At 44.7% G+C, this 23,150-nt stretch overlaps 1 protein-coding gene across 4 annotated transcripts in view; it reads right to left on the minus strand.

Moving 5' to 3' along the window:
* LOC148443271 (heparan-alpha-glucosaminide N-acetyltransferase-like) overlaps positions 1-23,150 on the minus strand; it is a 735,097-nt gene that overhangs the window by 538,624 nt on the left and 173,323 nt on the right. For all 4 annotated transcript variants that reach the window (XM_088463038.1, XM_088463039.1, XM_088463037.1 and 1 more), the window contains one exon: positions 1,245-1,314. In XM_088463038.1, the coding sequence (XP_088319164.1) occupies positions 1,245-1,314 (70 nt within the window). The remainder of the gene's footprint in view (positions 1-1,244; positions 1,315-23,150) is intronic.

A 23,150-nucleotide genomic window follows, 5' to 3' on the forward strand; every position in this document is an offset into this window, starting at 1 on the left:
ATTTACAGCTTAATTAATATCATTTATGTTACAATGGAAAGTTAAGATACAGTTGAAAAAGCATGATTGGTGAGGGCATCTCTGAGGGTAGCTGGAAGAAGATATCGTAAACACAGTTTTTAAGAGATATAGGGTCTCATTCAGACCCGCTCGCGAGCGCAGGACGCTCGCAAGCGAGTCGATGGTGCCCTAATGCGCATGACGAAGGGAGCTCCGTCGTGCGCATGCGCGAGACCGATAACGACAGCCAAGCTGACGCTATGGGTCTCGCACCAAAGGGGGCGTGCTGTCGATGGTGACTGACAGCACGCCCCCTTTGGTGGGCGGGCCGGGGGCGTTGCTGCCCAGACGGAGGCATTCCCATGGGAACGCCTTCCGTCTGGGTCCGGCCCCACTGACATCACTAGTGATGTCAGTGGGATTGATTTTGGCTCTGATAGAGCCAAAATCACTCCAGGGCTTGCGGTCACCGAGACCCTACCGCAGGGTCTCGTCGCAAGCCCGATGGTCGCAATTGTCTTGACCATAGCGACCATCATCATGGACGCTTGCATAAGCTGTGGGTGGTAACCCACAGCTATGCGAGCGTCCAAGAGGCCGCTCCATTTTAAGGTAGGAGGGCCCTGATTCAGAGCCAGCGCTCTGGTCAGAGCGTCCGGCTCTGAATCAGGCCCATAGAGCAATCAATAAAACCTTACATTTCCTTATTCAAAATACTCTTCAGTCAGTGCCAACACTTTTTATTTTCTGGCTACATTGATAAGTTTGTCCCATAGTCAGTAAATTTGGCAACAATTTGGGGTCTGAATATATATATCATATATTTTCCATAAACTATAGGCAGCACACTAGGGGGTAAATTTACTAAGATGGGAGTTCTATTAAGAAGTGATGTTGCCCATAGCAACCAATCAGATTCCAAGTTTTATCTTCTAGAAGGTGTTAGATAAATGAGAAGTAGAATCTGATTGGTTGCATCACTTCTTAAATAGAACTCCCATCTTAGTAAATTTACCCCCAGGTCTTCTTGATGTAAAAGTGCTTTGTAGCGTGGGATAAAGACTGTTTTACTTCAAAAAGACCTGGACTGCCACCTATCGTTGGATTAATTGTTTAAACCAGAGGCACCTGGGCATTGTAACAGGAATTTATACCAGAGTGCCGGTCCTACACAGTTTGTGTGGATGGATGGATAGATATTATTTGAAGAATTATCTGTGCAAAATCTTAGACATTAATCATACCTGAGGATGCATGTTGCAAAATAGTATAATCCACAAATACACAACAGACAGACAAATGCGACCAGCAATGCTGTAAAGAGAGGAAAAAAAGACAACTTGAGGAAAATGATACATACTGTACACTAAGAAAAACATAAAAAAAGATTATTTTGTTTTAATCCAAGTACATAAAAAGACTTAAAATTATATATCAATACACATTCAGAATGTATCATATATACAGTATGTAATAAAATCAGCATCGATTTATGGGTAGATTTACTAAAGCTTAGCAACCAATCAGAGTATGTATATCATTTTCTAGGATGCAATAGAGAAATGATAGCTAGAGTCTGATCGGTAGCTATATACAACACCTCCACTTGTCTGTGTTCGCTGTGATCTACTGTCCCGGGCTGCTGCTTCTCCACACTCTCCGGACTGGCTGCTGCACGGACTTCTTGAGGTAAGTGACTGCACAGCACAATCGAAAAACACACTGGATGGGGTCATGGGGTCACACACATGACTGGGGGGGGGTCACATAGAACTGACGGGGAGTCTCACACACACAGAAATTACTCACACATTCTGCAGACATTGGAGGAAAGACTTCAGCATGTTGGCGAAGCAGAGGAGGAGGACAGCGCTGCCTAAAGTGAATAATTATTGGACTAATTAAGCAAATTTGAAACTTCCAATAGCTTAATTTGTCTTTAGGGGGGATGTCGCAGGGGTCCAGAAGCAAACCCCAACAATTTTCCCTTAAAATAAGGATTTAAGGTAAAATTAGACCTGCTCTGGGGGCTCTAAAAAAAAAAAAAAAATACTTGAGGGCTCAAAAAAGAAAGAAAATAAAAAATCAGCACCCAATTGAATACCAAAAATCTTGCACCTGCGGGAAAAACCCAGCAGGTGCTTGATTTTTGGTAAACTCACCCTTAATTGAATATGCCCCATAGTATTTGTTTGTAGTCTGGTCTGTATTAGGATTTGGGCATGAGTGAGTTTGCCCTTAAATCGTTACTGTGAACCCAATATGTTTATTATACTCTGTCCAACACACTTAATGGAAAAATAGCTTGGCAAAGACAAAGCGGTATATAATGTAAAAAGTAAAGAACAATCAACATCAAAATAAATACTCCTTCTAAGCAGTTCTGTCCTATGCATGCGTTTAGTTGGCTTACATAGTAAACACAACCTTGGCTTCCTTTTTGCAATATTGTACTGTCTATTACTCAGTGCCATAAATAGGGCACCTCAGTGTGATATCATATGGTAGGGGCTGGGCTACAAACGCTGGGAATTACAGCAATGCCCAGAGCATCCTCATGACGCTCCGGGGTATGCTGTAACTGCAGTATTGTGCAAGTCTGAAGCGTCCTTCGAATGCACTGCTTCAGATATTCTGGCTGCAGGGTGACTCTCCAGGCACCCTGCTTGCCAGATGCAGGGACCGTGGGTGAGTGGCGGTGCCACCCACAGAGCTCTGCGTGTTGGCACCGCTCGCAGATCCCTAGTTACGGCCCTGCTATTACTAGTACAAAACAGAAAATAAATAATAATAATAAAAACACAATCAAAGGCAAAAACTTACTTTAATACCCAAAAGAGACACCCCATTCCCATTTTGAAAATGTCTATTCTCCCTGTGAATGGGTGTGGTATAAAAGGTTGACAGTATAAAGGTCAACTGGTTCTCAATGTCAACCGTAAAAACATTGACATGTTCATTAGGTCTACCATCATTTTGTAAACATGTATTTAGGTTGACAGGGTTAAATGGTCAACACAGTCAAAAGGGTCGACATTTAACATGTCAATACTTTTTTTTGCTATTTTAGCCTAACAATCATGAAACAACATGTCGACATTTCATTGACATTTGACTGTGTCGACAATTTAACACTGTTGACCTAAAGACCTAAAAGAAAAAAAGCGTTGTCCTTTTAGTGCAACAAACAGGACAATTTTTTTTTTTTTCTTCTTTGGCATTTTAGGTCTTACTGTTGTCAAAAGGCTGCAGCCCCTTTAAATAGATACAAGAATTTGTGGTGAACACTAAGGGGTCAAATCTAATAGGTATAATACTGAAGGTGCATACACACACAACGATATATTAAATGAACAATTTTAGTAAACGATTTTCGTTCATTTTTTTCAAGGGAAAAAATGAACGAAAATCGTTTACTAAAATCATTCATTTACTTAATGTAATGAACGATTTTTTTGGACTACAAACGATTTTTGCATATTCCCTTACTGAAAATCGTTGAGTTGGTCAGTCTGACTGAACTACAAACGTGAACGCGCATGAACGATAATCGATCATTTTAACTCAGAGAGTGAGCGATTTTTTCAACGATTGAACGATAAACGACAGTTATCGATAAAAAAAATCGTTGTATGTGTATGCACCTTAACAGTGTTGGACTTATGCATGGATCCATTATTCCAGTTTTCCCTGAATTTTTACCTAAATACATGCCTACAGAATGATGGTCGAACTAATGAGCATGCTGACCTTGAATGTCACATTTTGAATGTGTAAACCATCTGGTGTCGACCTTCTTCTGATTGTCGACCATTTTATTGTCAACCAATTGACCGATATTCCTATGAATGAGGGGCAAAATAAATACTTTTTTTTTTTTAAAGCAGCAATAATGTAAAACACAAAACCTGGTTTTGCACTTTAAATTATTGCCGCTTTAAAAAAATACAAGCTAATTCACTGGAATTGTTCCTGTATCTTACAGTTTATTACATAAGGACTCAGGTCTTAACACCACTTCATGGTTTGGAATCGGTATGATAACCTGGCTGCCGCATGGCCGGGAGTTCGAATCCAGTCAGCGGCAGCCCGACAAAACAGCAGAGCCCGGCAGCGGAAGCTCGACAGCGCTGGAAACCCCGATCGTGGTAAGGTAAGTATGTACTAATCTAACCTAACCCCCCTAACCCTAATCCCCCCTATAAGTGCCTAACCCTAACCCCCCCTTCCCCGCTGCCTAAACCTAAATCCCCCGGGGGGGTGCCTATCCCTATCCCTCCCCCTAGCCTAACCCTGACCCTCCCAGGGGGGTGCCTAATCTTAAATCCCCTCCCGGGTGCCCTAAACCTAACCTCCCCCAGCGGCTGTTGGCTCGCGGCGCCCGGCATCCGCTCGATCGGGATGCAGGGTGCCAGTCTCCCGGCGTCGGGGAAATGAGCGGCATCTAGATATAGACGCCGGTCATTTATCCCACGGCAGGATAAAGCAGTCGGGAAGCCGGCTGCCGTAATTCCGGCAGCCGGCTTCCCGATTGTATACCCATGATTTAATAGTGGACTTATTATAATATATACAACATGTATTTGACAATCTATCGATTGTGTTCTTCAGGAGAGCAGCCAAGCTTCAAATGTGTTATTTTTGCATTGTAAAGTAGAATGTCAATTAACGTTCCATAATGAGATTAAGCGGCTTGTAGATGTTTAATTAAAAATCAATGATGCCAAGACAAGATTGTCTCTTCAGAGCTAGATTTGTTTTCAGGCTTTGGACTGTCAATGTCTCAGCCCCAGGTTCTACTTCAAAATCAGATAAACATCTGAAAGGTCAACAAGAACGTTGTATCAGTCAGTGTATAAAATATCCTGTGAGACAGCATCTTGCCTGATCTTAAAGGCCATGAAACCGTACATGCCATTTGGCTTATATAAAAGAGCTGCAAATACACATTGAAGAGATTCAGGAGCATAGCACAAATGAAGTTACAGTATTTAAGATAAAGTTTTGATAGCAGGAGAGGATATATTTCACATACACTGTTAGTAATCCCATTAAAGTACAGTTAAATCAGCTACTTGCAAAGATAAGTGATCTCTCTAATTGCCTTTTAAAGGGAAAGCAAGTGAGAAAACCAATAGAGGAATGCATGCAGTGTCATGAATGCAGTGCACGAGAAGGGAACAGGAATCCAGAATGTGAAGGTGACAATGAGAAAATCATACAGACAAATCTCCTGCTGTTGCCATCTCTGCTCCTCCTTGATGATCTCTCCAGCCTCCTTGGTGTCAGCAGCTAACACCACCGCCATAAATAGAAATCAATATATTAATAAATATAATTATATATCAGTCTTTCAAATATTGTGTTGTCTGCATACTCTTGTTCGTCGGAAGGCTTGCCACCTAGCAACAGTTGGTAGGTTAGGATGCAAGCCCCAACTTCACTGAGAAGGTAGAATGGAAGAAAACTTTCCCCTTTTCATACAGCTGGGGGGTCGGTGCAGTGCCGGAGCCGCGGGGCACGCATATGTGGCACCACTCAGCACACATGCAGGCTGGTCACATGCGCGCAGGAGTATGAGCGGTAAGCTCCACCACCTGAATCAGATTTTACCTCAACGTGGAGATGGGGGACTCAGGGCCTGATTTAAAGATGGACCAATTTGTAGAGCCGCACACAAGCGGCTGTGCAATTCCGTCCATCTAAAATTAGAATGCAACAGGAGGTGTATGTAGGAAACAGACACCTCCTTGCTGCGTCTGTGATCCCAGTGCTGCAACTGAGGTCGTAGGTTGCTCCTCTGGCCACGCTGCGGAAGCTGAAGCTTACCTGGACACTTGCAAGGCCATGAAATCCTGTGTCCCCCCACACACCCATGGCCTCGTCCATCCTAGAAAACGGGGTTGACACGCCTGTTTCCGGGAACGGTGGACAGCCACGGCCCTGCTCCATCCCACAAATGCCACGGTATGTCAATCATGCTGCGGCTTGGGGGGGGGGGTTCTGCACATGTGCAGACCCCAAAACATTGGAGATGTGCGCTAACCATCAGGTAGCGTACATGTCTGAATCAGGCCGTAGTGTGTCTGCTACAGACACATTAGATTTGCCCCATCTCTCAGCAAGAGAAATAAGACAGTCCTCCAAGCATGGGCTGTCTGTGGCTACTGAAGCTTCCTCTGCAGATGAAGAAATTCTATTTAAGAAGGGGAAAATATTTAACCCTGTAAAGTCTGAGAACAGCAGGGATACTCTAGAAGAGGGAGAAGGTAGTCAAGCTGTGGAATCCCCTTCTACTCTAACATGCCTGTTAAGGGAAAAACATTTTTCCCAGGTAAGGTCCTCAGCAGACCACTTTCTCCTGCCCATGGCCGGCATGCCTTCCCTGCCTCTGACCAGCATTACATGCAACAGTGCTCTTATAAGGGGTCTAGTCAGCAGCATTCATTGCCCCTAGCTCCTTCATATAAAGATGCCAGCGGTCCCTCTATGGACTGGAGGGCCTATTCATCATAACTAAAAACTCTCTGGAGGTAATTAGGTTTAGAACTCGCATGGAGTTCTACATAATTACCGAAGGAATTAATCATTCCTCCTCTCCATAAGTATCTATTCCGAAAAGATATCATTTTTGCGATGACAGCTTTTCAAGAAAAGATACTTTTCCCTGCCTGCTCTAAAGCTGGGTACACACACACTGACCGATACATTGGCCGATCAATTAATCGGCCAATGTATCTGCTGCCCGTCAGGCAGTGTGTACCCGCGATATGTCAGTGAATGTCGGTGTTTACATATCGCATTGGCTTTGCTGCACAGCCGATGGACAGATGTGTCGGCAGACATATCTGTCCATCGGCAGGTGTGGACAGGCGGTCGCCACGCCCCCTGGACGCCGGGACCTGCGGGCAGACACAGATGATGGTTGTTCAGTGTGTACGAACAACCATCATCTGCAGATCACTCGATCTGCAGATATATCTGTATAGTGTGTACCCACCATAACTTACCGCAGCTGTAATCAGTGCTGCGAATGCAACGTTATGTTCACAAAAGTGGTGCATGCGCAGCGCTGATTGTACCTGCGGTAATTCTGTGTCCGTCCACCACCCACAACACCCCTCTGCTTCCCTCTCCCACGTACCAGGCCACCTGGCTACAGCCACGGCCCACGGACCTCCCGTCTGAAGATTTTTCATTATTTTTAAACTTTACTGTGTTCTGTGAACACAGTCTGTGTCAGGGCAGCAGCCGAAGCCAGATGAGGGACCAGGGAGCGATGGAGGGAGCCGAGGAAGACCTGCTCATGCTGAAAGCAGGTAAGTATATCCCGCTATATGCCACCTGAGAGTGGCGTATAGTAACACCATCAAATTCCGAAAATACATAATTTTCGGAATTTGATGAATGGCTTAATTTCTACACCCCATACTAATGTATGGGGAGTGTGGAAATTAACGCAGATGGACTTAACGCAGGAGATATCACTGATCTCTCCTGGTTAAGTGTGTTAATGAATACTAAAATAACAGTAATTAAGGAAAATGTCCTTAAAACCGTTATTTTAGTGTTGATGAATAGGCCCCTGAGAGTCAGAGGTGGTTACTAGAACAAGTGCCTCTTCTTACAAAGGAGAGTATAGCGACCTGCAAATGGCCCAAGTTTCTTTACCAGATAGAATGACTCCTAAAATATACACATCCCTCTGGGCCCAATTAGCATTTAGAACAGCCTTCATTAAGGAGGATGAGATGGTTCTCCATAACCAAAAAGGCATTCTTAACATCTCTGCCCCAGAGATTGATCTGGCTCTCTATTCACTCATTGGGGATAGGTGGTTATTAAAGATCATAGAAAGAGGTCTGTCCCCCTCTTCCATTTTCCATGCCAGAATTTCCCCTGCTCAAAGAAAACCAGACCCCAAATAGACAGTGTCTTATCCCTCGCTCTGTATCAGGGCAAGATAGAGCTAGAAGACACATACAAAACAGGCTGGATCAGCTATATTCTTCCTGTGAAGAAACAGGGCAGTTCTTACAGACCAGTTTCAAATGTCAATTCCCTGAACCAATACATAACGCCTGGTTATTTCCATATGGTCGGTCTGGCCAACGTGCCTTTCCTGCTTGTCGAGAACAATTTTTGTATCAAAATAGACCTCAAAGAGGCCTTTTATACAATCCAAGTCCATCCAAAACAAAGGAGGCTTCTAAAATTCCTGTGGATCGATGTCCTCTACCAATGGACTGTCATGGTTTTTGGTCTGTACAATGCCCTGTACACATTCACCCACCTCATGAAGGCTATAGTGATACATATCTAGCAGAAAGGAATCTGCTGTGTCATCTATTTAGATTATCTTCTCATAGTACAGGATGAACTTCAAGCTCACGGGGACCTCATTATGACTCTCATTCTGAATCTTGGTTTCAGCATAAACCTCAACAAATCAACACTGACACCTTGCAATTTTTCTGGGGTTCCTGATAGATTCCCCTTATATCACAATAGCAGTTCTCCCAGAAAAATGGAGAGAAGTTCAACATTTTGTATATCAGGTCCTTTGCCAACAGCTTTCTACGAGAGATTTAGCCAAAGTCATAAGGGGCAACAATAATGTGGACAAAAGGCACAACCTTCTAGAATAAGGGTGCTAAGGGTCTCATTCAGACCCGCTTCGCAGGTGCTTGAGCGCGCGCAAGTGGGTCGATGTTGGGCTCTGCGCAAGCGCAGCGGCCGCACTGCGAGTGTGCAAGCCCCGGAGCGAGAGAGAAATTCTCACTACAAAAGGGGCAGCTGTCGATGGTGATCGACAGCTCGCCCCGTTTTGTAGGCGTGGCGGGGGGTGGCTTCACAAACGGAGGCGTTCCCAAACGAACGCCTGCCGTTTGTGGGCGGCCCCACTGTCATCACCAGTGATGTCAGTGGGAGAGCTTCCGGTTCTATTAGAGCCGGAAGCTCTCTGGGGCTTGCGGAAGACAAGACCCTACCACAAGGGTCTCGTCGCAAACCCCGATGGTCGCAATGGTCTTGACCATCGCGACCATCAACCTGGCCGCTCGCTAAAGCTGTGGGTGGTCACCCACACCCTAGCGAGAGGCCAGGAGGCCGGGTCAGAAAATAGATGCGGCCGCTCTCATTCAGAGCGAGCGCTCGCATTTTGCGAGCGCCTCTGAATGAGGTCCTAAATCCAATGTAATCGGAAGATAGTCCAAAATCAATTCACAAGTTCACTAAAATGGATATATCTTTCTTAATAATAATCCTTTTTCCATAGGGTATGAACAATTTTTCCAACAGGTAAGGTCCTCGTGGATAGCATGCAAATAAGAAGAAAATTGAAGTCTAGCGTAATACGATTTTTAATCACATAACGTACATAACTACAATAAAAGGTATCCAAAAAATCATAATCCTTCACCAACAATAAAAAAGCAGCGTACCAGAGCTCAACTTCGCAATATACTTCGTTTTTTTGCTGCTAAATGTAAGGGAGGTTTAGCCTCTGCCACAGCTCCTATGGCTCGGCCCTAGCTCTCCCAATTCCTGGCTTTACAGAGAACAAACTATACCTTAGATTGCTTAAAGGTATTTTCCTATCCAAGCTACCCTGCCCATGCTACTCTTCCAAGTGGAATATTAATCCTTTTCTAAATATGTATCTACTATTCCTGCTACTGCCAACATTTTCTGACTTTCAAAAAAACTAGCTTCGCTACTGGCCTTGGCTATTGCAGCCATAAGTGCAGAGCTTTCATTAATTCACATCTCTGAACACCGAATGACCCTCAAACCAGTGGGTTTCCATATTGTTCATTGAGGACACACAAACACCAGCTCTATTCCGACCCCTCTGGTGCAATTTGACCTTTGCATAGTTAATTTTTTCTCAACTTATCTCACTTTCACCGTATCTCTGGGAGACGAAATCTCCAATCTTTTTATCACCTGTCGTAAGCCTTTACACCCTGCCAGGCTCTTCTATGATCAGAAGCTTCATAGGCTCCTGTTACTTCTGCAGTTGCTAGAGAATTACCATTGCAGTCCATAATGCAGGACATTCATTAGTCCTCCACGTATACTTTCTTAAGACATTATTGGAGACCTTCCGACCCCCAAAGGATAGAGGGTCTCATTCAGACCCGCTCGTGAGCGCAGTACGCTCGCAAGCGGGTTGATGGTACCCAAATGCGCATGTGCATGACCGAGGGAGCTCTGTCGTGCGCATGCGCGAGACCCGGATAGCGACAGCCAAGCTGTCGCTCCGGGTCTCGCATCAAAGGGAGCGTTCTGTCGATGGTGATTGACAGCACGCCCCCTTTGGTGGGCGTGCCGGCGGCGTGGCTGCCAGACGGAGGCGTTCCCATGGGAACGCCTACCGTCTGGGGCCGGCCCCACTGACATCACTAGTGATGTCAGTGGGAGTGATTTTGGCTCTGATAGAGCCAAAATCACTCCAGGGCTTGCGGCAGCGAGACCCTACCGCAGGGTCTCGTCGCAAGCCCGATGGTCGCGATGGTCTTGACCATCGCGACCATCGCCATCGACGCTCGCATAAGCTGTGGGTGGTAACCCACAGCTATGCGAGCGTCCAAAAGGCCGCTCCAAATTTAAATAGGACGGCACTGATTCAGAGCGAGCGCTCTGGTCAGAGCGTCCGGCTCTGAATCAGGGCCAGAGTTCCTTACCACCAGGTATGTGGTAGCCTGCCCACCCCCTGTTGCACTAATTACACTACTTTGTAGGATCTATGATCTGCAAACTTTCTTTGTAATAGGGAATAGAATTGTCACCTAGCAACAGTTACAACCCTATATCTTGCAAGATTTGTTGGCTGTACTCTCTAAGCTTCAGCTATTAGTTATATATGATCTCTCCTTTGATTTCAGTTGCTCCAAAAAGTCAGAAGAAGAAGCAGATGCAACCACCTAAAAAACAGAAATAACTTTATTGGTTACCACAAGTTCGTGGGAGTTTGAGTTATATTCCTGGTTTAAAGGCAACATGACAGTTCTCCATTCAGCCTATTCCCAGTTTGGTGTCTCAAAATGTCATAATCTACACTTACGAATGTTTCATGTGAATATAGTTTTTCTGCATCTAGATGGTCTTCTGTCTCCTTTGTTGGTAGGCTACAGGAATTAGGGTGATCTCACCCTTCCCATATTCACTCTTGTTCTACTTGGGATTGCCATCTGTAAGCTTCTGTAAAATCTGATTCAAGGGGCAGGACTTATTCCTGCACATGACCAGCGTGCGAGTGACCTGCCGGCATAATGTGCAAGCACGTTCTGTGGCTCCCCCTTCTGTGTGAGAAATTAAGTGAAATATTTCTTTCATTTTACCTTCTAAGCGAAGTCGGGAGGCTTGCACCATAACTCGCCAGCTTCTGCCAATCCTATTTATGAGAACAAAGAAAGTTTGCAGATCATAGATTCCTGCAAATAAGTGTTACTTCAACTTATCCTTATTTTCCAGTCAGGAATTTCTTCTATTAATTTCTGGCTTATATCACTCATTTATTTTAAATTAATTTCACTCTACTCTCTTTGCTATTTGCTCTGTAAAATCCCTATGTCCTGTTTTTCAAATTTTTTCTTTTTACCTATACTGTCGTTTTAGCAATTGTGTTTTATGTTTCGTTTTCCCAGTTCTCATGACCCAAAAAACTTTCTGTATGAGCCTTGCTCTCATTGGTTCAGCAGGTAGGGGGCATGTGCGCATGGTGGCCAATCTGTCTCTCCTACTTTCCTTACTGATACATAAAAGGATATATTTAACTTCATCATAGACTAGATTGTATTATTACCTGTGTGCTGTGATTATCAGGCCATTTGCTTTAGGAGTAACCTGGCCATGCATTTGTTAAAGAGCATCTAGTGGTACCTCTGAGTCTGGCTGCATATTGATATATCACAATGAGCAACATGAATTGGCAGCTAATGTATCCAAAAATGTAGTTAGTACAATGCATTGTTGGACATGAAGCACCAACACACCCAAAATACTGTACAGTAAGTGGATTGCTATTAAATACAATGGTGGAGAAAGGGAATAGGTGCCAGAAGTGTGTCTTCAGGTAGCATGTGAAGAAGTTATTATTATTAGAGGAGATGGCTGAAAGACATATAGACAGGGGGATATTCAATGAGCCACAAGTTAGGCAGTGCTTCTTATTCCAGGGGCAAAAACCCACAGCCACAAATTTTTAAAATGTTATTATAAAATTGTGTTACGTTAGCTGGATTTCAAAAGGGAGAAATTGAGGTTTTTAGTTTACACCTCTACAGTTGGTGATATCTGTTTAAAAGTCCTTATTTTTATGTAAAAATGTCAAGGTATAGTCATGGTATAGTACCTCTGGTAACTGCCTCCTAATGAATTAGAATGTATTTAGGTGTATAAACGAGGGAAATATAGCCAATGAAGACACTTCAGGATGATCGACGACTTTGCTATCGATGGTTTTTAACCATTGGCTAAAAATCATAGATAGTTAAGCCATCAATGGTTTAGATCTACGTGTATGTGGAATCTACAGCGGGCACTAACCATCGGGGTCTCCCCACTGATGTTTACCATCGATTTATCCCCATCAATAGTGAAAACACTCACCATCTGATCATCGATGGTTAGTAACAATGGGCAACCCTAAAGACACAAATGGGCCTGATTCTGAGACGTACGCAATGCCGATTTTCGTGCATATGGTCAATGTTTTTCAACTCCGCATGCATCTAAGTTGCTAAAAAGTCACAGCGCATGTGCCCCAGAGTGTGTACACACAGATGCAGTTGTGATATAGATGCATGGTATCCAAAGTGTATTAGAAACTTGACGGACGTTCATGGGCTGTGACTAGGAGGTGGCTATTCATGAGCACAAAGATAGTCCATACTCAGGGCCGCCAAGAGCCAAGGCGGGCCCCGGTAATAGGGGGCATGGACTAATATCGGGAGGCGTGGCCACGCCCCCTTGCCGGAAAATAAATAAAAAAGATTTGCAGCCGGGGGGGGGGCGCTCTGAGCCCCCTCAGCCCAGCGCAAAGCCAGGGGGGCGCGATCATTTGTGATCGCTCCCCAGCACAGGCATAGGAGACTGCTGTGGCTGCAGCTCAGCAGCCACGAGCAGTCTCCAACTGCAGCTCAGCACACGCTGTGTGCTGGGCTGCTGTGAGGGAGGGGGGGGCAGCGTCGGACCCGGGCCCCCGCCGGGCCCCTCAGGTAGCCCGGGCCCGGGTAATCTGTACCCGCTCCCCCCCCTCTCGGCACCCCTGTCCATACTATGGGCGTATTGCTGAACTAGTTGCTTAATCATTTATAGTGGAGAACATACTTGGACGGAGACACTGCACCTAGCATGGGGCTGGTGCAAGTTTTGATGTTGCAAGTAAAGGATGGGTGCATCTAAAGACGCACTGAGCAGTATTTCAACTACACATGGATGTACATCAGGGAAGGGTTTGTGGTAATAATAGCATAAAGTCGCAGATGCCACACTACACTGGCAAAAGCAGCACACACGGAATAGCCCAACTCAGAATCATGTCATTATCTGTGATACGAGAAATGGTTTGAATGTCTTATGCTGATGTGTTGCAAGGATAGAACAGGGGTTGTGGTTTTTTAATTGCAGATGAGAGTTGCAACTAGTTTTTCCCTAATTTTTCCTACTTGTATATAAACAAAACACAATAGAAACATTAACTATACCCCAAAATATTCTAGATATATATATTTACTGAAACATTTGTTATAATTTTTCATTCATAAAGTTGCAATATTGAATCCTGTGAGAAGTTATCACAGTGCCTTATGGCTACTAATAGTCTCCTACAGTAAAGCCCGTATTCAATTAGAGGCGAAAAGCCGAGATTGGCGAAAAGTAACGCCCTATTCAATTCCAGGATGTTATCACCTTGGCGGAAACTCCATAGGCAAAAGCAGGCGAAAAAGTTTCTCCACCCAAAGGCAGGAGAAAATAAGTGCAAATTCCATATTTTGGGGTACAAATGTGAAGACTTGGGCCCTCATTCAGAGCCGTACGCTCTGAGCAGAGCGCACGCTCTGAATGAGGGCCGGCCTCCATAACTATGGAGCGTCCTCCTGGACGCTCGTATAGCTGTGGGTCACCACCCACAGCCTATACGAGCGTGCAGTTTGATGGCTGCGATGGTCGTGACCATCGCGACCATCGAAACTGCGAGCGGGAGCCTGCGGTTGAGGTTTTCAACCGCAAGGCCCGGAGTGATTTTGGCTCTATCAGAGCCAAAATCACTCCCACTGACATCACTAGTGATGTCAGTGGGCCGGCTTCTGACGGGAGGCGTTCCCTTAGGAACGCCCCCGTCAGGGAGGCACGCCCCCGGCACGCCCACCAAAGGGGGCGTGCCATCAACATCGACAGCACGCCCCCTTAGATCAGACACAACGAGCGAAGGAAAGTCTTTCGCTCGTCGCGTCTGGCGCATGCGCACGACGGAGCTCCCTCCGTCGTGCGCATGCTCAGTGCAGAACATCGACCCACTTGCGAGCGGACAGCCGCTCGCGAGTGGGTCTGAATCAGGCCCTTGGTTCAGAACCCTTCAGACACCCCCCCCCCTAATGGGTTTGCAGGTGGCTTTTTAACATTTTTTTAATCTGCACTTTATAGACACAAAAATATACTAGTACCCATTTTAATATACCCCCAATTTAACTACAGCAATTATTTTTGCTTTCCATCATTTTTCCACACTTATGCAAATATGCATATAACAGCCCTTTGACTTAATTTAAGTCTATTAATACACTTCTATATTGATTTCCCGTGTCAGTTATGCTTTTTAGGGGGTACAGACTAATTTCCTCCAAAAAAAACTGTCCTTTTCACTAGTTTCGCTGCATTCGCACATATGCGGTTTCGCCTGTTTTGCAACTGAATGAGGCTAAAAGCGGGACACGCATTGTGAAAGTACGTGAAAACTTTGCTTCAACAGGCAAATGAGGCGAAAACATTTAGCTTTTTCGGCTTTTCTCGGCTATTTGAATGCGGCCCTAAGCATAGTATCGGGTAATCTAATGCAGGATAATGATCTTCTAAAAGTGGGAGTGTATGCTGAAATTACCACTGTCAGCCTGTGTCATATTATGATCCAGTCATTGAGGGCTGGATATATCCAACGTGCCAACCCACTTACAACAAGTGTCTTCGAGATTTATTTACAAAGCAGCAGCTTTGGTAAGAAGCTGCTTCTCAGCGGGATGCAATTGAAAATGTAAAACGGGGTGCAGTTTAAAATTTTCACCGCAACCCACCGATTTGCACACTGCACAATCTGGTGTATGATGGCGCGATGTATCATTACATGCTGCATGTAACATCACTGCGTCGTTCATTGCATTATCCCATCTGCCATGCAGAACGGAAGATGATACAATGCTGTGAAAGACGGTTCGAGCATACACACTATACAATGTGTACGATATATATATCCGATCCGTGTCAAACAATATATCGTACAGTGTGTACCCATCTTAAGTCTTTCATGGTATAAAAATGGCCCCATGGCGCATATATATATATATATATATATATTATAAAGTAAATAAGCAATTACAGAAAATACCACCATTGCCAGTAGTATAATCATCCCTTTCCAGTTCTGCAACCACTTAAGTGGGGACCCAGTAAGGAAAAGGCCTAGTGGCAATGTTTGAAAGTCGTCTTGATGGCTCCACATCACCAGCAACATGGGAGTTTCGGGTCATTCCCAGCATGACACATAATATGAAGAAGTGTACCTAACACTGAAAGCAGTGAAATAAGTGTGTCCGTCACTTCTGCTGCTTATCAATACGATTGTAGAAAAAAATAAAATGTATGTAGTTGAGCAGATGAGAGAGAACATAGCATTCTTCCCGGATATGTGACAGCCAGTCTTAATGAGGATGTCTAATAAACCTAATTTCCAGATGTACTGTATTTTGTGCAAGATGACAGACAGAGGCGTTATACCCAGTCTGCTTCATGCTGGCTGATGATCTACGAAGGAACATGAATTAATACACTACTAACAATGACAGATATTGTTACTTTCAAACAACAAATGTAAGATTGTGGTGTTGGGAAGGATAGCATCTTAATAGAGCGGCACTTTTGGTGTGATGTAGTAATGCATTATCTAATAGATATTTGCAATCAGTCCACAGCAGTCAAGAGTATTCTAATGTGATTTTCAAAAGGGAGCACAACGGATATTTATATTTAATTTAAATTATACAGTACTTTTATTTTGTATTCACGTCTGTATTTTACAGGGCAAATCTGACTTAATAATAACACAGTCATACATTTTCTCCTATATAAATGATACTTCATTCTAGTACAATATTGTGTACAAATTGGGTATTCAAGCATTAACTCTAAACGCTGTCAATTTTACACCTGTATTTTTTTTTATGTAGAACACATCTGACTGTATAATAAACATAGTATCTTTAAGGATTAGAGAGGAAAAGATTTGCTCTATGGCAGTGTTGGCTAACCTTGACACTCCAGCTGTTGTGGAACTATATATCCCAGCATGCCCTGCCACAGTTTTAGCATGCCCTAATAGCAAAACTGTAGCAGTGCATGCTGGGTTATGTAGTTCCATAACAGCTGGAGTGTCAAGGTTAGCCAACACTGCTCTATGGTGTTATATAAAATAAATAAAAGCTTCCTTAGCAAAGGAATTCCTACACAATACCAAAAGATACCGGCAAAATCATGTACCATGAGGGTTGTGGCATGCAAATAACTGTTGTACATAATGGGACCTGATTCAGCAAGGAACACAATTGCCAATAAGCACGCAATCGGACGATTGTTTCGCACTGCGCATGCTTATTAATTCACATTAAAAAAAAACAACTAGACTATGTAAAATTTGAAAACAAGAATAATTAAGAATTATGGTACAGTGTGTACTAAAAGGATATCCCTCTAAGGAATAGGGGAGTCATTATCCACATGTCTTGTTAAGTACCACGAGGTGGAAGAGAAATATTGGGTAAGCAATAGTTGCGTTTGTGTGGGGAGTGTAGATATGTAGTCCTGCTCCTATACTTAACAGAGCCACAATGGAAAGTCAGGATAACACCGGACCATATATTTATTATTCATGGTTCAGATCTAAAATGTTAGTTTTTGGTTATGGTGGTCCTTTAAAAAGCATGTCAAGTTTCTATTTTAAAATCATATACTGTACATCAGGGGTATTCAACATGCAGCCCTCCAGCTGCTGTGGAACTACACATACCATCATAACATGCCAGAGGCATGCTAAAATTATCAGGGCATGCTGGGATGTGCAGTTCCTCAGCAGCTGGAGGGCTGCATGTTGAATACTCGTGATGTACAATGAGTGTGTATTATTTGGGTGTCTAACAAATGTGTATTTATATTAAATATGTCCATCATGCTCTCTTTGACTGCTCTGCAGCAGGTTACCATGTTAGAACTAGGGGTGTGCAACTGTGCACTGGCCACTTTTCGTGTTTTGTGTTTTGGTTTTGGATCTGGATCTTTCTTCGTGATTTGGATCTGGATTGGTTTTGCCAAAACCACCCTTCCGTGTTTTGGGTTCTGGGTATTGTGTTTTGGATCTGTATTTTTTTTTTAAAAAGCATAAAAACAGCTAAAATCACAGAATTTGTGGGTTTTTCTGCTCCTTTGCTATTATTAACCTCAATAACCTTAATTTCCACTCATTTCCAGTCTATTCTGAACACCTCACACCTCACAATAGTGTTTTTATGTCCAAAAGGTTGCACCGAGGTAGCTGGATGACTATGCTAAGCGACATGAGTGGGCAGCACAAACATGTGGCCCATCTAGGAGTGACACTGCAGTGGCAGACAGGATGGCAGTTTGAAAAACTAGGCCCCAAACAGTACATAATGCAAAGAAAAAAAAAGAGGTGCAAGATGGAATTGTCCTTTGGCCCTCCCTCCCACCCTTATGTTGTATAAACAGGACATGCACACTTTAACAAACCAATCATTTCAGCGCCAGGGTCTGCCACACGACTGTGGCTGAAATTATTGGTTCGTTTGGGCCCCCACAAACAAGCTGGCAATTAATCTGTCCCTGCACAAACTGGCTCTACGGAGGCAAGATGTCGTCCTCATCCTCCTCATCCACCGATTCCTCACCCTCCTCAGTGTTGTGTACATCCTCATCCTCACAGAGTATTAATTAGTCTCCACTGGAATCCACCACCACAGGTCCCTCTGTACGTTCTGGAGGCTGGTCTCCCTGGAAGAGTTGACAATTCATTTTGATGAACATCATCTTCTCCACATTTTGTGGAAGCAACCTCCTACGCCTTTCGCTGACAAGGTTCCCGGCTGCACTAAACACTCTTTCGGAGTACACACTGGAGGGGGGGGCAACTCAGGTAAAATAGAGCCAGTTTGTACAGGGGCCTCCAAATTGCCTCTTTTTCCTGCCAGTACAGGTACAGACTGTCTGACATGCCTACTTGGATGCTGTCACCGATGTAATCCTTTAACAGACAGACGCACGCTTGTCGCTGCTGCTTTGAGGATGCAGGTGCGGCTACAGCCCACACAATTCACAAAGACAGAAAAAAAAGAATTATTTATTTTTTTGTGGAGTGCACTTTGCGGGTTACAGCACCCTTTAACAGACGAGCCAGCCGGCCCTTTACTTATGACACAGGCGCACGCTTGGCGCTACTTTGTTGATGCACGTGCGGCTACTGCGCACACAATTCACAAACACAAAAAAATATATTTTTTTAGAGTGCACTTTTGGGGTTACAGCACCCTTTAACGGACAAGCCAGCCGGCCCTTTACTTATGACACAGGCGCAAGCTTGGTGCTGCTCCTTTGTTGATGCACGTGCAGCCACAGTGCACACAATTCACAAACACAGAAAATATTTTTTTATTTTGTTTGGAGTGCACTTTGGGGGTTACAGCACCTTTTAACAGTCAAGCCAGCCGGCCCTTTACTTATGACACAGGCGCACGCTTGGCGCTACATTGTTGATGCACCTGCGGCTACTGCGTACACAATTCACAAACACAGAAAAAATATTTATTTTATTGCACTTGGGGGGAGCACCCCTGATGGACAGAGCACCCCCTGGACAACACTACAGCACCCCTTTAGGACTGGGACACTGCACAGGACTTTGGAGTGGACACAGCCCCTATGGACAACTGACTGCACAACACAGTCCAGCCAGCCCCTATGGACTTTGGAGGAGTGGACACAGCCCCTATAGACAACAGCAGCACAGCACAACACAGCCAGCCCCTATGGACTTTGGAGGAGTGGACACAGCCCCTATGGACAACAGCAGCGCAGCACAGCACAGCACAACACTACACTGCACTACACTACACAGCCCAGCCAACCCTAACTCCCACCCTCCCTCTTCACTGTCCACAGCCGAGTGAGAAAATGGCGCCGACGCGGGTACCTTATATAGAATCCAAAACCCGCGAGACCCGGAAGGCGGGATGATGACGTTTTGCCTCGATTTCAGATCCGAGTCAGGAGGGAAAAGTCGAGCCTGACTCGGATCGGGGGGGGGCTCGGGGGTTCGGATATCAGAAATCCGAACCCGCTCACCCCTAGTTAGAACAGGATAGTTCTCTAACAAAGAAGAACTTTTGGAGGACCTATATTGCTGACATTTTCTGTGTGGATAGGTTAATTAATACAGGCATGGTTGTAATCAATGATGTGCGACCTGTGCTGTAGCCCAGGGCACAAGACTACTTATTACACTACAAACAGCTATACTATAGTTCTACCCAAATTTTTAGTTCAGGGTCTATGTTCGTCATTATAGCAGCCAATGAGGGACACATTCTCCCTTCTGCACAGCTGGCTTGGGTTCCTGCTTAACTCCATTCCCCTAGCCCCAACACCCCTATTCAAGGGATATGATACAGATGAGAAAGCTTGGACTGCAGTAATTCCAGCAGCTGTTATATCATTGCCCATATCCCTGTATGTAGAGTCATAGCAGAACACATGTGACATCACAGAAGAGGGGGGAATGGAGTTAAGCAGGAAGCTGACTGCTGGATGTGCCCGGGCAGGGCAGTTTTACATGCTGCTGGATTCCATTCCAGGCACCCTGCAAGCTTAATACAGGTGTCTCCCGGGCAGCGTCAGTCATCCCCTCAGGTTTTACTTTTAAATAGAGCTACAGTGGAATGTCTGGCTGAAACAATGTGTTTTAACTTTATGGTTCAGATCTCAACAGTTCTATTTGGTGTGATGCTCAGCAATTCTGGCAATACTGGCTTGAATCATTTAAGCTGGGTACACATTTAAAGTGACTCAGCGACCGACCATCCACCTGACCAAGCCAATTTGATAAGCTATACATATTTACCAATCCGCCGCTCGATAGGTCAGGCCAGACATCAAATTGCACAGGCATTTAAATTTGCCTGCCCAGCTTTGATGTCAGTGCCAGTAGTTCCTGCAGCCAGTATACGGGTGGTTGGCGGGTCACCCAAATACACAGGCAGATGTACCAATATATCTGTGCTGCAGAGCCGACCTGTTATGTCTGTGAACAAAGTCATTCACAGATTTATCGTTTTACACACCTGCAGATGTACTAAGTGATATGTCGTTAGAATTAACATACCTCTTCACAGACTAGTCTTTGCAGATGTGTATGAGCGTGAGACCGCTTGCTCAAATGTGGAAACTGATTAAATATAGTTTCAAAATTATTTTATTTAAAATAAAATAAAAAAGTGAGAAAAAAAAATTAATGGTTTCAAAAATGCTTTATTCTGATTGCAAGATTATCGCTGGCAAAAACCACCCATACTGGATTTGTTGACAACAGGGCTCTTCACGCTTTCATAAATCTTTCCCATAGATTCCTGCTGTTACTTAGTTAAAGGCTTTGGATGGGCTGTGTGCATGGCCTTTTGTGTTTCCTAACTCAACTCCTGCATGGCGAAGTTTTCCTGCATCTCAAAGTTCTGTATAGGAATAGCTTGCTTTTTGAATTTTTGGAGACATATGCAGGGGCATAGAGAGCGGGTCCAGGCCGGGGTAAAAATTTGCCATTTTTGCGTCACTGCGCACTGGGGAGGAAGGGGCGCTGTGAGCCCCTCAGCCCGACGCAAATCCAGGGGTGGGCGGAGTGATCGGTGTCATCACTTCCCCCCCAGGCAGAGGATCAGTCTCCCACTGTAGCCCAGCACACAACAGCATGTGCTGGGCTGCTGAGAGGTAAGAGGGAGGGGAGGGGCAGCTTCAGAACCGGATCCCTCCAACAAGCCCGGGCACTTAGTACCGGTTCCCCTCCCTCTCGGCGTCCCTGGACATATGCAAATTATTATTATTTTAATTAAATCCCAAGCAATAAAATTGTCTGCGCATGCCACTGCATCTAACTCAGAATCAGGCCCTATACGCTTAGGTGACTGGACTGGCCTACAGCATCCAAAATCTAAGGATAGAAGGTGTGTAGTGAAGATCAGACATTACTGGATGTACGTTGAAACCATCATTTAAGTTCTACTTCTACCCCACCAGTATCTAGCGCTCTTTGAGCATTTCCAGCTTCTCCATTCCACAACCTAGCTGCTACATGGAGGTGGCACAAACTTACTGGCATATCGAGAATGGGTTCAAGGCTCTGGCTGTTTTCTACACAGACGCCCGTGCCATATTTCCGAAGCTCTCTGTGTGTCACTGAGTGGACAGAGTACACTGACTGCACTTCAAATGAGAGACCAAAAATATAGCACTGTCACCTGTGCAGAAGGGAACAGACTCTGGCGCTGGATATGTATAATGTCGGCATTCATAATGATGAGGTTAGGACTCTAACACGGTAAAAATGCTATGTTGACATGCACTATTCCATGTCGACATTTGGGGTCAACATTTTATACTACACCCCTTGCACTGAGCAGGTGCCAGCACCATATTCCTGATAGGGAGGGGGCATATGAATATCTTACACATGGGTCCCTTAAGTGATTGCCTTAAGTGCATTAGACATATCCAAGTCTGGTCTGAGGATATGCTCTGAGATAAACAATGTTCCTCAATAAGGGGGTTTATTCGGAGTCGTTCCCTGGTGTACAGCCGTGCGTCTGAGTGTCCAAGGACTGAGACGCCCACATTGAGCATCTATAAATACTGCTTTGTATATCTTTTACGCATCCATCAACAAAACTTCCACCAGCCCCATGCTAGCTGCAGTTTGGGCGTCAGAGTATGGCCTCCGATGTGAACGATTGTGCGTCTGAGTTTGCGACCACTGCAACATGCCCATAACACCCCCATGAGATGGACCATCTACATGCATCTGAATACCCACTTCCCAGTTACTTCCCAGGAACGGCCAGCACACTTCCAATACAATTCTGATACCATGCGTCTCAATCACAACTGTGTCTCTCTGCACACGAACTCTGAATACATGCGCAGTGTAACTTACACAAATGCACAGTCGAAAAAAAGATACTCAGCTGCGTCTGACATCTGCATTGTGTCCTAATCAGTATCAGGCCCTAAGTGGCACCTCAGTGTTACCTCACAGTATGTCTGCTGCACTGTACAATCACAGCCATTCTGTGTGACCACTATCACACAGTGCATAGGTAAAAGAGGTTCTCTTTACTGTCATAATGAAAACAATTCTACACATGATGCTGAACTGATTATTCAAATACAAGGGCGCTTACTTAAATAATTAGTCCTGCTTGTTAAGTGACATAAGTGCCTTACTTAACCCCCATAAGTAACACAAGCATACTAGGGGTTACTTATTTATTTATTACCAGTTATTTATATAGCGCACACATATTCCGCAGCGCTTTACAGAGAATATTTGGCCATTCACATCAGTCCCTGCCCCAGTGGAGCTTACAATCTATATTCCCTACCACATGCTCACACACGTACACACTAGGGTTAATTTTTGTTGGGAGCCAATTAACTTAGCAGTATATTTTTGGAGTGTGGGAGGAAACCGGAGTACCCGGAGGAAACCCACGCAAGCCCAGGGAGAATATACAAACTCCACACAGTTAGGGCCGTAGTGGGTATCGAACCCACGACCTCAGTGCTGTGAGGCTGTAATGCTAACCATTACACCGTCTGTGCTG

The sequence above is a fragment of the Taudactylus pleione genome, unplaced genomic scaffold (genome assembly GCF_031769625.1).
Source record: "Taudactylus pleione unplaced genomic scaffold, aTauple2 ptg001314l, whole genome shotgun sequence".
Taxonomy (NCBI): Eukaryota; Metazoa; Chordata; class Amphibia; order Anura; family Myobatrachidae; genus Taudactylus; species Taudactylus pleione.